This window comes from Zingiber officinale, chromosome 4A (assembly GCF_018446385.1).
Source record: "Zingiber officinale cultivar Zhangliang chromosome 4A, Zo_v1.1, whole genome shotgun sequence".
Classification (NCBI taxonomy): domain Eukaryota; kingdom Viridiplantae; phylum Streptophyta; class Magnoliopsida; order Zingiberales; family Zingiberaceae; genus Zingiber; species Zingiber officinale.
In genome coordinates this window covers 126,280,018-126,296,359 of record NC_055992.1, presented here as the reverse complement: position 1 = coordinate 126,296,359, position 16,342 = coordinate 126,280,018, and the positions used below count along the sequence as shown (strand labels likewise).

The 16,342-nt window shown below is 38.4% G+C and overlaps 1 protein-coding gene across 1 annotated transcript; it reads left to right on the top strand.

The window, feature by feature from the left end:
• The first annotated feature begins 323 nt into the window (after nucleotides 1-323).
• Nucleotides 324-2,629, top strand: LOC121973642 (beta-glucosidase 20-like). The gene is made up of 5 exons (XM_042525031.1): nucleotides 324-329; nucleotides 1,357-1,403; nucleotides 2,093-2,151; nucleotides 2,365-2,440; nucleotides 2,531-2,629. Exons 2-5 carry the CDS (start codon nucleotides 1,361-1,363, stop codon nucleotides 2,605-2,607), a joined length of 255 nt encoding a protein of 84 aa, XP_042380965.1. The 5' UTR covers nucleotides 324-329; nucleotides 1,357-1,360; the 3' UTR covers nucleotides 2,608-2,629.
• The last annotated feature ends 13,713 nt before the right edge of the window (nucleotides 2,630-16,342 follow it).

Sequence of the window (16,342 nt, the reverse complement as noted above, 5' to 3'; positions counted from 1 at the left end):
GAAACTCAAGTATAGTGGAAACTAAAAAATATTAGAGTTTCATCTTCTTGATCTCTTGATTGCAAGTATTAATTGATTGATGTATGCAATGTGTTTGATGAATTTCCTCAAACACTCTCCTGAGTTGATTTTATCATTTTTGTTTGCTAGATTGAGGAGTTGTTATTTCTTGTTGCTAAGTTGGTTTTATTTCTTGTTGTTATTTCACTAATATGCCATGTTTTCTGGCTTATAAATTTACCTCTTTTTGTTGTTGTTGTTTCTACAGGATTTGTGTGTTGGGCTTCTTAGATGCGCTACATATACAACTTTAAGGTTTTGATCATTAAGTGAGTATTTTATTTTGACCTTCTTGTTAAATCGATTCATGACCAAGTTAATTATCTGAATCCATCTGAATAGTTCCTAATACGGTTTAGGGTTTAGGATAGACCGGATCCGGAAAGACTGTGCCAATTGAGTGACAAGCTCGTTGATTATTGGAGCTATTACTAGGGTGATATAGTAATTCTAATAATTAATTAGTCAGTTGTTTTGATCTTTCCAGCAAGAGATTTGAATGAAGTTTCTAGCATATGAAGAAAAAAAAAAATCTTTTGGGGTTCAAGCTTGTGTGCCCGATTACGAGCTTTACAATGTCGTTACTTTCTCTGATTTTTGGAATCCATTAGCTGGACCTCTTCATTCCTGTTTCAGTAGATCCTAAACATTCTTGGTCCAGGGAAGAATTTTAACTAGAAATAAGTTTAGTCTCACTTGACTCCCATAAAGATTTAGATGCATATTTCTACCCCTGAAAAGTTTGCAGATCCTGTAAAAATTCATTGGCTTAATTCAATCACAGTTTGAAATTGTTCCTACATTCCAGTTGTTGCTAAACTATTTGACAAGAATTTCTCTTTGTTGTTATTATGTACAAACAAAATTAGAGGTAGACAAAAACTCTTCACCTCTGCAATCAAAATGATGGAAATTGGAAAGAACAACAACTATCTTTCCCATATAATTCTCTAATCTGAATGGACTATCTTATCCTGTTGACTGTTATGGGTGCTAAAGGGAATATATATCTCCCTATTACTAGCTTGGCATATGATAAACAATTATTTGTGCGACTCTTTTACAACATTATGAGGTCAACAAGCATTTAAACAATATTTGTTTTCCAATATAATCTCACCACAAAAAACAGAATTAAGAAATTACTTTGATCACAGATTACATTCAAGCCAAATGTTATACAGGCTTGATTTTGTTTTATTGTTCAAAATACTGTGGAAACAAAAACAATATTGCATCATTTAATAATCTTCAAATGGCACTCTAACTGAATTTTAGTTTTGGTGGCATTTGCAGGTCCATGATGCTTCCTTCCAACATGTTGATAACCATGCTAATTGAAGGTCTATTTTCTGGCTTTATTTGTATGCACCATAAACCCACTATCATCATTTTTTTTGCAATTTCTTTAGTCTTAGGATTTGCATCAGTCTCAGGACTAACAAGACTAGTATCAGGAGTGACCAAATCATAGTACTTATCAAAATTGTCATAAACCCAATTTGGTGTTAGACTGGGGTTATGACAATTTGATGTGCATATTCAATTTGTATCATCTTCAGGAACTGGCAAATGGTAAAAACAAGTTTAATAATAAGGAGCACACATATAGCTTGATATCTGAATTGCTTCCCTTGCTGAAACATATCTATCAGAACCAATTAAATGAGCTGGAAGTAAAGCAAGGGGATCAAGGTAAGCTTCAAAACAATTGCCTAGTTTCTTCCTCCAGTTAGATATCCTCTTGATCGATCTATCATCCAAAAGGTGGATTTTCTGGTGTACTTCTTCGAGTATATGAGCCTCACAATGAGCTTGTTAATTGGTATGTCTTCACATCTGTAACGCCTCTGATAATTTCGTAAGAGGAGATGAGTAGACTCCGGAAGAATGAGTAGCTCAACACTTCACATTTGAATGCATTTGAGTAATGGAATTTCAGTCACTGATATTATAATCCTGTGTTTAATTACTCTAACCACTGTTTAACTTTCTGAGAATTATTGATCTTTTTTTATGATGAATATTTTAGGACGAATGATGGACAAAAGTACAGCAGATGTAGCTTCAGATGGGTATCACAAATATAAGGTATAACTACACACTTTTTAGGTTCACCTTTTTTAATGTAAAAATATATAAAAGCTTCTTCTATCTGTTTCATTTTGGGTTTGAATCTTAACTTAATTATTACCCATTGATGACTATTAAAGCTACTTCCTAAGCAATCGCACAATTAAAGAGTTAGTTTGACTATAGAAGAATCATACAAGTAACTTTCAGTAAGATGAGATGATTTATTAGGAATATGTCAAGCTGATGGCTGAATTGGGATTGGACTCCTACAGATTCTCCATCTCTTGGTCAAGACTTCTTCCGAGTATGACTCCCTGAAACTTTTAGATCGGTTAGAATGTTATTAAAAAAACACTAATTCTGTTATTTTATATGAATGCTACTTTCTTTGTAGATGGAAGAGGATTTGTGAATCCTAAAGGTCTGCAGTTCTACAACAACTTCATCGATGAGCTAGTGAAATATGGTTAGTCTTCCCTTTAAATATACATCAAACTTGTTTTCTAATTCAACTTTTGGTAAGAGATTGAGCAGGATTCGTTTGAAATGCACTCTGCAGGGACTGGATTGGTCTTACTTAGCTTCATCATTTGAATTTGCAAATTTAGCTGGTTTAGTAGAGAAGATCATGTGAACTCCTGGATCTTATTGGATGCAAGAACTCTCATGAATCAATGAGTTGTTGATGCTCTGAACATTGCTATTCACACTTGTGCTAATGGAGGGGACTTCAGTACTTGCCATTTTAGGTGCATCCATAAGAGATTTGTCATTGACCTTGCTTTCTGCACTTTAACAGATTATTTCAAATGTGCAGATCAAAGAAGCTGAGCAAACAAGTAAAAATTACCAGCAAAAGGTTACTTACCTCATTTTCAATTTCTATTTGAGTAGAATTTACAGCATCTTTAATTTTCCTTATGTAAGCAACAAACTGCTTTATATCCATATTAACTATTTTATTCTATTCAGGTAAGAGAATTGGAGAATCAATTAAATAGTGAGAGGACAACCAAGAAGGATGTTGCAAAGTTCCCAAAGCCTCCAATGGCTCCTTTAAGATGGAGGCCTCCTTTACAAAGAATCACCAATCAGTTGTCACCCTCAGGACATCAAACAAGCAAAGGTGCCCATCCAGTAATAGATAAAGAGAATTGTCTATTAACAAATAAAACTACTGGGGAAGATTTAGTTAAATCTCTGCACAGAGCAAGAAGGATAACGTTGACACCAGTAAGAAGAATATTTGTGTACTATCTATTACCTTTTGATGTTGTAAGAAGAATAGTTATGTGTAATTTGTGGATACTGACTTGATGTGCACAATATCTATTATCTTTTTATGTTGTAAGAAGAATATTTATGTGTTGGTTATATGGATATTGACTTGGTGTGTGTAGATACATCGGTGCATTTTTATTTGTGATTTTGTTAGTGAATTAATAATATTAACTTAATTTTATGATTTTCTTGGTGATAATATTGGTTTTTTACCATTTCAGAAATCGAATTTGTGTCGTTAAACAATACTGATATTACATCGGTTTTCCACCGCTGCAAAATCGGTGTCATTAACTAATATTACATCGGTCGTATACCGCTGCCAAAATTGGTGTTATTAACATATAATATTACATCGGTTTTACACCCGATGCCGTTAAGTGATACTACACCGGTTTTAACCCGATGTCTAAAATGGCAGACCTTTTACATCACCTTCATAGACATCGGTCGAAAATGTAATAGACATTGGTGGAAAACCGATGTCTATGAGGGTTTTTGTTGTAGTGACAGTATGATTTAAGGCCCAACGGTTGTGTTGGAGCAATCTGAGTACCTTAGGTTTTAATGTTTGGGCAAAAGTTTAAGATATGTTTATTGTTGTATTTGATATGCATTGTGAGTGTGCAGGATCTAGGTACAACAAGGAAAGTCCAAGTGTGATCTTGGTAAAGGAGGAAAGTCCAAGGATGAGTCTTGGCGGTGTAAGTCCAAGCATGCAGTCTTGGCAACGAAAGTCCAAGTATGACTTAGCAATGGATGAAGTCCCGGAGGCGTAACTTCTTGGCAAAGGAAGACCCGACAACAATGACAAGGCCGATGGAAGCTCCAAAAGGTAAGACGTGAAGGATGGGGAGGCATCCGAGGGACACAAGACTGATGGAGGAGGCTAGAAGGCTAGGTCTAGGTTGGTCGAACGAGGACGAGTGCTGAGTGAATATACTCGGGGGGGGGGGGGGGGGGGGGTTAAATCCTAGGATTAGGATTCTACTGTAACATTACTATAGCAGTACTGTAACATTACTGTAGCAGTACTGTAACAGTCGACTGATGTTTTCATCAGTCGACTAGTGAGATCGATCGGACAGTCGACTGGGAGCGAACAGAATGCTTCTGTTTGTTCGTTTAGTGTGGAGCAGTCGACTGATGGAAGTATCAGTCGACTGGTATCGAGCCGTTGGGTTGCAACGGTCGAATCTCTATAGAGGGCAGTCGACTGATGGTTTTGGCAATCGATTGGTAGGCGGGGTTTTTCAACTCGTGGCCTATATAACCAAGCATTGGAAGCTTGGTTAAAGTTGACGAAAATAGAGGTGGTTAACCCCTATTAGAGTCTCCAAGGTCTTCTTGAGTGATCAAGAGATTGTGCGAGTTCGTGGTGAGGTTTCTCCATCCACAAGGAGCTACTCGAGCTAGTCGGAGGTTTTCCGGGGAGTCATCCACCAACGAATTGGGATCGTCCACCTTACGGACAACCGTGGAGTAAGAGTACGTGATCTCCGAACCATGTTACATAAACGTATTAGAGGTTTGATTGTCTTGGTTATTGCCTCTAGGTTTAGCTTTCTTTTTGTTAGATTTGTTTTGTATTTCCGCTATGCACCAACAACCGTAGGAAGCGACGATTTGGGTGAGATGCTATTCGCCCCCTCTAGCGAACGTCAAGGTCCTAACAAGTGGTATTAGAGTGGGTCACTCTTCTACGGACTAATCGCCGAGGGACAAAGCGCTAGAGGAAGATGGAGTTCGAAGGTTCGCTTGGATGGGATATCCGGATCCCACCTCCATATAACCGAGAAGACTTCATGTATTAGAGGTCATGCTTGGAGGCTTGGTTCTAAATGGATTGGAACCATTGGATCACATTGGAAGATCCTTTCGAAGCTCCGACGAACAAGAAAGGGAAACGCCTCCGACCTCGGTATTGAACCAAAGGGCAAAGGGAACAATTGGAGGCGGATAAGGAGGTAACAAAAATTCTATTGAATTTATTACCTCCTAACATTTTGTTGAGTGTAGGCAATTACGAGAATGCAAGTGATCTTTGGAAAAAGATCATTGCATTCCATGAAGATCCTACAAAACTCCAAGTAGTGGAGGAGCCTAAGAAGAATGACTCATTGGTCCAAAAGGAGAAGGACCAATCGGATGTTGACACGTGTTCAACATCCGAGGAGGAGAAGGAAGATGAGGAGGTATCATCCACATCTTCAAGGGAGGAAGAAGTGGAATCATCAACATATTCAAGTGAAGAGGAAGAAGAGCAATCCAAAGAAGAGGAGATCTTTGAAGCTCAACCCTCCACCTCAACTACCAAGAAGAGCACAAATGATCACATCAAATGCTTTGAGTGTGGTAAGATGGGGCACTACAAGAGTGGGTGTCCTTCGCTCAAGAAGGTAAAGGAGGTAAACTCTAAACTCACTAAAGTTAATTTAGAAACTAATGTGAGTTGTAGGAAGAAGAAGAAGAAGAAGCACATTAGATGCTTTACATGTGGTGAGTGGGGGCACTACCACACAAAGTGCCCAAGGAGAGGAGAGCTCAAGAAATTGGCACACTTGAAGAAATGGGAAAAGAAGAGGAGCTGAAGTCAAGTAGGAGCTTCAAAGGTAAAAGGGGAGGTAATCCTTATTTTGAAGTTTAATCCAAGTTCAAATTCCTTTATGCTTGTTAGGAATACTGAAAATTATGTACCCATGCATAATTATGGATTTAGGTATAATGATAGGAATAGGGTTAACACTATAGATAACCTTAAGAAATCATATATTAAGGGTAGACCTAATAAGACCCAAACCACTTTACCTAAGGGAAGGAAAGTGGGTGAAAACCTAAGCATTAATCCCAAGAAAGGGAGACATATGCCTAGGAAGGTGGGTAGGTCTACGGATGTCCAAGGTGGACATGTTGACTCTAGGGTTAGAACCTTAGAATTAGAAAATCAAGTCTTGAAGGTAAGACTTGAAGAAATGGAGAAAGTCCTATATATGTTCATTATTGGACCTAGAGGACTTGACATGTGTTTGGGTGGTCAAAACCTCAAAAATGTCAAATTAGATCCCTCTCATGCCAAGAGGAGGTCAAGTGCTAGGGTGAAACATGAAAATGGCAAGGGAGGAGTGACAATGGGCAAGGGAAAATCATCCAAGGTCCGTGATAAGAAATATGCAAGGGTTGCATATGATTATGGAAAGGATGAGGTGCCCAAGGTTAAGAAGAGAAAGTTTACTAAGGTACACCATATGGCCATAGCCATGGTAGATGAGTCACCTAAGGAGGTGATTAAGGCTAAGAGTCCTAAAGTTAGGAAGAGCCTTTGGGACCCATGGTAGATGGATTATCAAATATGCTAAGTGATTAGGAGATGGACTTAAGTTTCTAACCTAGTGGGTTGACACAATTAGGATGGTATCATGCATGAAAATGTGAATTGAGTTCATATTGCATGGAAATTGGTTTTTGATGTATATATGTAATATAAACTAATGCAAGAGATGCATTATGGTTTAGTATATACAAATACATCAAGAAGAAGCCAAAACTAGGACTTTAGGTCAAGGTTCAATTAAACTATTTAGATAGTTTTAATTTTGTATCATTCTTGGGATTTGTGATAAATATATTTATATATATATATTTTCCAAATAGACATGGATAAAATAGACCTTTTCACAAAATTTGGAATTTTTTAAAGGTTTGTGAAATTTTTAGCGTATTCCTGAAGTTGGGTCAGAAAAGTTGATTTTTGCTACAATAGTGTACCAGTCGACTGGTACAGTTACAAGTCAACTGGTAATAGTATTTTTTAGCATAGAATATCTCTGTGAGCTCATTTTGACGAGGGCGGTCGACTAGGGTTTATACCAGTCGACTGGTAACACTGTTCATGAGCATAGATTGTCTCTGTAAGCTCATTTTGACAATGACAGTCGACTGAGACTTATAACAGTCGACTGATACAGCCTGAAAATATTTTTAAGCATTAGAAAATGATCAAAAGAGTAGTGAACATGTATGTAATCTTATGGGGATTAATATATGATATTTATGGTTATTAGAGGTCAAAGAGTCCAATAATTGGGATATTGTTGGAGCTCTTTTTGATGTATGCCAAAGGGAGAGAAATTTAGGTTTAAGTGGGAAACCTACACACCATTGCAAGAAATCCTAGCTTAAGGCGGAGCTTAGATGAAGGGGGAGTGATTGCTCATTTATTAGCAAAGGGGGAGAAGTTTACCTTTGCAAGAAATCCTAGCTCAAGGGGGAGTTTAGGTGAACGAGGAGTCTAGGATTAGGTTTCATGATTTATGCATGTGTAGATTGCATGTTTATTTGCATTATTATTGCTATATTGTTTCCCTAACTTAAATGAGTTGTTAAACATCAAAAAGGGAGAGATTGTTGGAGTAATCTGGGTACCTTAGGTTTTGATTTTTGGGCAAAGGTTTAAGTTAGATTTATTGTTGTATTTGATATGCATTGTGAGTGTGCAGGATACATGTACAATAAGGAAAGTCCAAGTGTGATCTTGACAAAGGAGGAAAGTCCAAGGATGAGTATGGCGGTGTAAGTCCAAGTATGCAGTCTTAGCAACGTAAGTCCAAGTGTGACTTGGCAATGGATGAAGTCCCGGAGGCGCAACCTCTTGGCAAAGGAAGGCCCGACAACAATGACAAGGTCGATGGAAGCTCCAGAAGGCAAGACGTGAAGGATGGGGAGGCATCCGAGGGACGTAAGGCTGATGGAGGAGGCTAGAAGACTAGGTCTAGGTTGGTCAAGCGAGGACGAGTGCTGAGTGAATGTACTCGGGGGGTTAAATCCTAGGATTAGGGTTTTACTGCAACAGTACTGTAGCGTTACTGTAATAGTGTTGTAGCAGCACTGTAGCAGTCGACTGATGTTTTCATCAGTCGACTAGTGCGGTCGACCGGGCAGTCGACTGGGAGCGAACAGAATGCTTCTGTTCGTTCTGTTAGTGTGGAGCAGTTGACTGATGGAAGTATCAATCAACTGGTATTGAGCCGTTGGGTTGCAACGGTCGAATCTCCACAGAGGGCAGTCACTGATGATTTTGGCAGTCGACTGGTAGGCGGAGTTTTCTAACTCGTGGCCTATATAACCAAGCATTGGAAGCTTGGTTAAGGTTGACGAAAATAGAGGTAGTTAACCCCTATTAGAGTCTCCAAGGTCTTCTTGAGTGATCAAGAGTTTGTGTGAGTTTGTGGCGAGGTTTCTCCACCCACAAGGAGCTACTCGAGCTAGCCGGAGGTTTTCCGGGGAGTCATCCACCGATGAATCGAGATCCTCCACCTTACGGACAACCGTGGAGTAGGAGTAAGTGATCTCCATACCACGTTACATAAACGTATTAGAGGTTTGATTATCTTGGTTATTGCCTCTAGGTTTAGCTTTCTATTTGTTAGATTTGTTTTGTATTTTCGTTGTGCACTAACAAGCGTAGGAAGCGATGATTTGGGTGAGACGCTATTCATCCCCCTATAGTGGATGTCAAGGTCCTAACATGTTGGTTATCCTTATCTTTACTCTTTGTCATATCTTTTTATAGGTTTTGAGAAGTTGTTTGAACATAACCTAGCGAGTCTTTTGATGACCATTTGATAGTTTCGAAAAGACGCTTCAGTTTGAGTTGTCTTTATTAAGAGTGAATGTTGTTGAACTATTTTTCCTATAAATCATTTATCAACCTAATTCACTCGTTCACGCTACCTAACCTTTCTTCTTGTTATACAGTGATTTAGTATAACTCTTCAAGGATCATGTCTTGATTTAGCAGAAAGACGAAACCCACTGAAAGTGGTCTTAAAGAACCTCCTATCGATGAGGATTCAAGCTCAATGTCTTATGCTTTTGAAAGACCATCTCTACCAATAAGCTCGTTTTCTTCTCAATGTGTGTTATCCATCATTCTTCGATTATACCTTTCTTTCCTTAATTTTATGAATTTTATAAATTAATCCAAACAGGCATCTCAGTGAAGCCATGGATCATCATATTGTTTATGGCTATATTAATATTCTCACAGAACAACGGAACCAAGCGAGGAAGGAGTTGGATGTTACCCTTTTACGAGAGAAAAATAATTAAACTGAATTTGTGCAACTGCGACGACAACTATCCCAAGTTAATATAGCATTAGAGGATGCTATAAATCAAATGACTGAGTGAAACATCTTTCTTTGTGAAGTTCAGCTTAACATCTCCCTATTAATGCTGCCCTTCTACAAGAGAAAAAGAATCAAACTAAACTTGTGCAAGTGCGACAATAATTGTTTCAAGTTAATGTAGCATTAAATAATATTATAAATCAAATGATTATAACATTAGTCTTTGTTTTAACTTGTTGGCTTAAGAAGACTTGTTATTATGTTTGTTTATAATATTAATATTATTCCTTTTATGTATATTGATACGAGAAATAGTGGAGGACCCAACTTCTAGGATGGAGATGATGGTCAAGTGATAATCATGATTTTGTTATATTATTTTGAATCATAATACATATTTTTATTGGTCTATTCATAGCTTAAATTCATGATTACTCTACATTTTACAAATTGCATTTGATTTTGGACTTAATTGTAAATTAGTAAAATATCATGGTATTTGATGCTAATATTCGATTATTATTTTATAGGCATCAAAAGAGTCATGGACCCGATCAAATCAGACCACATTTGGGCTCAATTCTACGGCTAAATGGGGCGATCAAGCTTTGGAACGATTTGGGCCATCCATTGAAGATTGGAGAGATCTGAGTCATCCGTCAAGCATCTAGTCCATCCGATCTAATGAGGAGCAGATCTGAGCCATTTATGAAGATCCGAAACTTTTGATCGAGATTTAAAGACATCACAGCCGTTGATCAAGCCTGAGTTAATTTGGACCGTCCGATTTAATCTGAGGAGAATTTAAAAGCTTCGAGAGAAGCTACAGTGCAATGAGCTCGGCGATCTCGCGATTCTGTGCACTGGTCATCCTTCTTCTCCATGACGCCGCAGCCTCCCATTCCAGACTTCCAGATCCAAGATTCAATCTCCTTCGTCGCCGGCGAGCTATCTACGATCTGGCCACTTGCAATTCTAGGTGCAGAGCGCGATGCAGTGGGTGTTCCCCGATCGTAGTTTTGTTGTCTGCGAGCTTCATTTCGGCTAGGATTTGTGGGTGTTCCCCGATCTGAGCTGCTGTCATACTCACTGGAGGATTTGAGGGCGTTCCCTGGTTCTTCAGAGGGTGATCCATCTTCATTTTCACCTCGCGTCTCCGAATTCAGCAAGATGTGCTCTGTTTCTTCGGCGGCTGGTGATTTCAGGTAAATCCGAGCTAACTAGGGTGTTCTCTATGGCTTTCGAATTCTCCTGAATGTGCTGGGGATTTAGTGGGTTGTTGGTGATTGCCACAAGGGCATTCCTTGAGGCAGATCTGTATTTCGGCAGAGAGGAGGAGTTGGAGCTCGGTTTGGGATTGTAAAATGCTAGGGTTTTAGTTTTCTTATTTTTGTCTCTGAATTGTGCTCAAACTAGCTCAGATCATCAGATTTGATTAATTTCCTTTATCATTTCTTCTTGTTTTAGTTTACTGTAGTTCCTTCTATGAATTCCTTTGCTGCAAAACCCAGATCTGATTTCTGACTTGCAATTCTGATTTTCTTTAGATTTCTGCAATATCAACCACACTAAGCTACTAACTTAGTTTGTAATATGAATCTTATGTAACTAACTAATTGTAGCTAACTAATTAGTTTGCAATCTAGTGTTTGTTTTGAAATCTTTATTTCGGTTCATGTAAGTTAGTATTAGTTTCAATTCAAGAAATTAGTAAACCTTTGATCTAGTCATTGGATGAGTTGTGGTTGAGATCGTGCTTGAAGGTTGAATGCTTAATTGAGTTTATTTGATTGCTATATCTGTTCATGAAAAATAGTATTTAGTAGAGGAACCAAGTGATTGAATGTTGAATGCTTGTTTTGTTTGAGTTTAATTATCAACTTGGATTCTAGTTGTTCATTGAAGATTCTGTTGATTGTTTACCTTGCTTCACTGATGCATTGAATTTGAATTTAGTTGCAGTTAAATTGATATTGAATTCTCCTTGATGATGTAAGAGCATAATTTGAATCGAATTCTAGAATCAACACACATTTACTTACTAGTTGCCCTTGGAAAAATACAACTTGGGACTCGTTACTATAACATTTGTTTTTATTTTATGAGTTTCAATTTTAATCAATTTGGGGTGCCACATGACATGTAATATGGCCAACACCAAATTTTGGCGTCGTTGTCGGGGAGCAACTAACTAGTAGTGTGTGTTTAATTTTGGATTGTGCATTGATTGATTTTATTTGTTAGCATGTTGATTGATTTGATTGCTTATTTCTTTTTGTATTTTCATGTTGGTTTGTTCTTGAATTTGTAAGTGCTTTTACTCTTCATGTTTTCATGTGTATGAAACTTTATGCTCTTGAGTCTTCTAATCTTGAGTTTTAGTGTTGTAGTGAAGAACAGGAGATTTCTTTAGCATGGATCCATATTTTTAGAATTTTGGAGGAGAAATGGAAAATCAATATTTTCAGCCTGAGTATTAGTTTTACCCGAATATGGATCAACAAAACATGTATGAATCATTTTCAAATGGTTTTAATGCTAATTGGGTGGATAATTCATGTTTCAGGTATGAAAATGCACAAGGACCATTTATTGAGTCATATCCATTCTATCAGAGTTCATATGAGTTTCAAAAAGTTTCAACATTTTCCATGTCCCAACCTTTTCAACAAAACGATCCTCAGATGGATGAGTCAACATGGAAACTCAGAGAGATTACGCAACAAATGAGTGAACATCAAGAGCAATAATTTTCAAGGATACAGAACATATAGATTCAGTTAGATGAAATTGCATCATCCATCAATCAGTTGCAAGCATGGAATTCCAGTGGAGAGATGGAAAGTAGTGATTCTGTCAGGCCTGACCCTACTCCTATCACTTCACATGATTTTTCTAGTATTTTTTGTGATAATGATGTAATTATACAAATTTCTGATCCTAATGATTTTGTTGTTGAAGATGTTGATAGTGATTCAAGTTCTGAACATGTTTTCGAAGATGATTTAAGTGTAGGAGAATGCTTACTGGAAGCATTACCTCAAGGATCACCAAGAATAGAGGATGAAAGTGTAGGGACTTGTGCTATGAAGCCAAGCACCCAAGAATCGCTGCATGAAGTTGTTCAGCCACCTGAACCATCACTTGAACCAGAGCTTGAGCATTCATTTGATGAAGAGGAGGTAACAATCACCACTCCAGGTACCTTTCAAGATGAAAAGGTGAATATTATTTGTGATTCATCAGAAAATTTAATAGAGGTACCAATTGTTGAATTTATTAGATGTGATTCATTCTTTGATACAATTTCTACTCACACTAATATTCTCCTATTTTCTTCTTATCCCACATGTGTATGGGAGGTATTGTCTTTTAACGATGTTGTAGGAGAATACAAGCTCCCGGAGTGGATGCTTGAACTGAACCGCCTCCGCCCTCCAGAAAAAGCTTTGAAAGGAAAAATGAAGAATAAAAAGAATTTTAGTGGAACCACAATTACACCTCTACCGGTATGGATTTTGTTGCTAAATCTTCTTCGACCATCGGAATTAAAGGGGAGTTGGTTCCAATTTCGTTTTCTTTTGCATTTTAATTTATGCTTTGTTAATAAATTCGTTATACGTTTCTTTGGTTTCATACTTTGCATTTTGCATTTTATTTCCACACTTTGCTTTCATACTTTGCATTTTGTTTAGTATATAGCATTTCATGTGAATAAAATTCTCCATGAATTTTTCTAGTAATATTTTTAAGATGGTAAAAGTTTCTTAAATTTGATCATCAATTTTAGGTCATATGACATGATTGGATGCTTTACTTACATGAAATTGGTTAATTTGGTGGTGGATTTCAATTTGATTAGTTGAGCTTGATTGCATATGAAATTACCTAGAGAGGACCACTTTTAAACCTAAACATCATTTAGTCTTTGTGTGGCATGCACTCATAGCAAATTAAACTCTAGAACTTGTTTTGCTTCTTTTCAAAGTCACAATAGCATATGTATGCATAGAAATGAAAGATTGAATCATTCTTGTGCCATTCTAATTTCTCATTTCTTTCCCACAATTTTCTTAAAATATTTTCATCAAGCATTCTAATTCTTAATCACCTTGCTTTGACTTCATTTTATTAAGAGTTTTGGTTGAATCCTTGATGAGTAAGATTACCGAGATGGATTAAATTTTAAATGTGGGGGAGAATTGAATATACTTGAAGTTCATGGAGATTAGGAGTTTTGAGATTGGCATAATGGTTTGAATGTGCAAGTACAATGCAGAATTGGAAAACTAACAATTCAGTTGAGAGGCACAATTTGATTGGTTTGGATTAGAGTTCTGATTGAATTATGATCAAGTACTTTAATTGTATGGAAGCTATTGAATTCTATTGCTGAACTTGTAAGCTAGAAGTAGTTCCTTATTCTTGTTGCTAATAAAAGAGCTATGTTGATATTCTATGGGAGTCTAAAATCTGTGAAGGGATCATAATCTCTTTTCAAATGAAGCATACTTGATAGAACTTAGAATCATTCATATTTGAAACTGAAATGCTGGAGACTGCATTAAAAATAAACAACTTAAAGGAACTTTGGAGTATCAAATTGCTTGCAGGTTCACTATTGCAGAGCTAGTTTTTACTGAGTTGGAATCAACTTTAAATTGCTTGCAAGATCCATGTAGATTTCATAGATAAGCTCCTATAGATTAATTTTCAGAATTCAGATTCTTGGATTTTAGCAGATTACAGAATTCTGTAAATTCTAGTTCTGAGTTTTTCAGTTCTGGAGTTTTTATGCGGAATGATAACTCATTTACAGAAAATATTATTTCCGAAATTGATGTATCAATTTGGTATTTGGTGTCCTATTGATAGTGTATCAAGAAATCTGAAAAAGTGCAGAATTAGAGAAGTTGATCTTTGAAATCTGCTACTGAGATCAGAAATTTAAAATTCAGAATTCAAGTTTCTAAATCCACAGAACTTTGAGAAGCAGTATTGTGAACAACTTTAGAAATCTGGAATTGGTGTTATGTCAGCTTGTGGAGAGCTTTGGAAATTTGCAGGAATTGAAGTTGAAGCTGAAATTCTGTATCAGAATTGTATCAGAATTCAGAATGCAATGCCCAATGAGGGAAGCTTCATTTAACTTTAAGAATTTGTTAAACACGAATGGTATGCTTACCTTTCATGTCATCTATAATGTGAAGAAAATAAGAATTCAGAAACTCTATCTGGATTGAAACATGGTGCAAGGGAACCAGAATTCAGAATCGATTTCAATTCTGTTTCAATTCTGATTTTTATACTGTTGGAGTGAAATGAGCAAGAGAAGAAAAGGAGTCAATTTAAAGAAATGCTCTATGGGAGGATAAACAATGTTGCAATTCAGGTGCAGTGGAAAAGCAGTGTAAAAGCTAGAAGAATAACATGTATTGAAGTTGCAATTTCGACAATTAGTTGCTACAACATTATAGTAGCTACTTGGACAGTTAGCTGCTACATGTTATAGTAGCTACTTTGATAGCTAGCTGCTACACGTTGTAACCACTAGTTAGACACTCCAAATAGCCTTTTCTTACCATTTTTTTGTTATATAATTTGCAAGAAACTTGCCAAAATCATTTCCCACAAACCATTCGATGGTAAGTCTTTTCAATTTAAGTCGTAATTCCCTCTAATCATAATATATATTGATCCGGTGGTAAGGACTGGGGACCTCGTTGGCGGAAGGTCAATGACATGTGGAGGTCAAAGGTCAAGAGATTCAACCTTGAGACCCGATCGACCGGACTGAGAGGGTCGACTGGCCACCCGATCAACCGGACTGAGAAGGCCGACTGGCCGGGAATCCCCCGAGCCGAATGAAAGACAACCCAAATAGGGGTCAGATTTTCGATGCTCAAGGTAAAAAGGTTTCATGGCCGAGCGGACTGTCCGTTCGGCCGGGGCACAAGGCAACAAAGACAGGCAGGAGCAATATCATCCGAGCATACAACCGGGAGTCCTCCCAGTCGGACCGATACCTACAACCGGGGCAGAAGTGATATGTCTGCCGAGCGGCCGAACCGCTCGGCCCTGGAACAGATAGGAGGCGCAAGAGGACAAAGGAGATAGGGGATAACATCATCCTCGAGACGTCTTCCGCCGACAGGCAGCAGGGGTGGCGGCCGAGCCGTACACAGGATCATACGGTGGAACCTTCCACCGTCACATTCGGGATATGCTCGGACGATTGCGAAATGGCGTCAGGGGTACTTTTCTGACATGGGCTCGTTAAGGTATGTTTGGGGAAGCATGCACGCATCGAGAAGCGTGCCCACGCCTCCCCGGGGTCCTATATAAGGACCCCCAGACATTGACGAAGGTATGCGCAATCCTCACTGTAGCCACAGTTACGCTGCCTCTCTTATTTCTCGTTGCTTGACTTGAGCGTCGAAGGGCCGTCGCCAGGAAACCCCTCCCGGCTCGGCTTCTTTGCAGGTTCGCCGGAGATCTACGCCACCAGTTGGATCAGCAGAGGAGATTACCACGTCCCCAGCGTCCGTCGACTCTGCGCTCGGACAGGATCAAATTGGCGCCGTCTGTAGGAACACACCTGAATCCGAGTGGAGACGATGGAAGAAGCTGGGCGCCAACTCATGGTGACGCTCTCCCCAGAAGAACTCGACGCACTCGTCCAAGCGCGAGCAGCAAAAATCGTGGAGCAGCAGAAAGCTCAGGTTAAGCGGGCAGCGCAGCAGGCGACATCAGCATCGGGGGGTCGAGCGGCACCCGAAGAGCGGCCGGAGCAGATC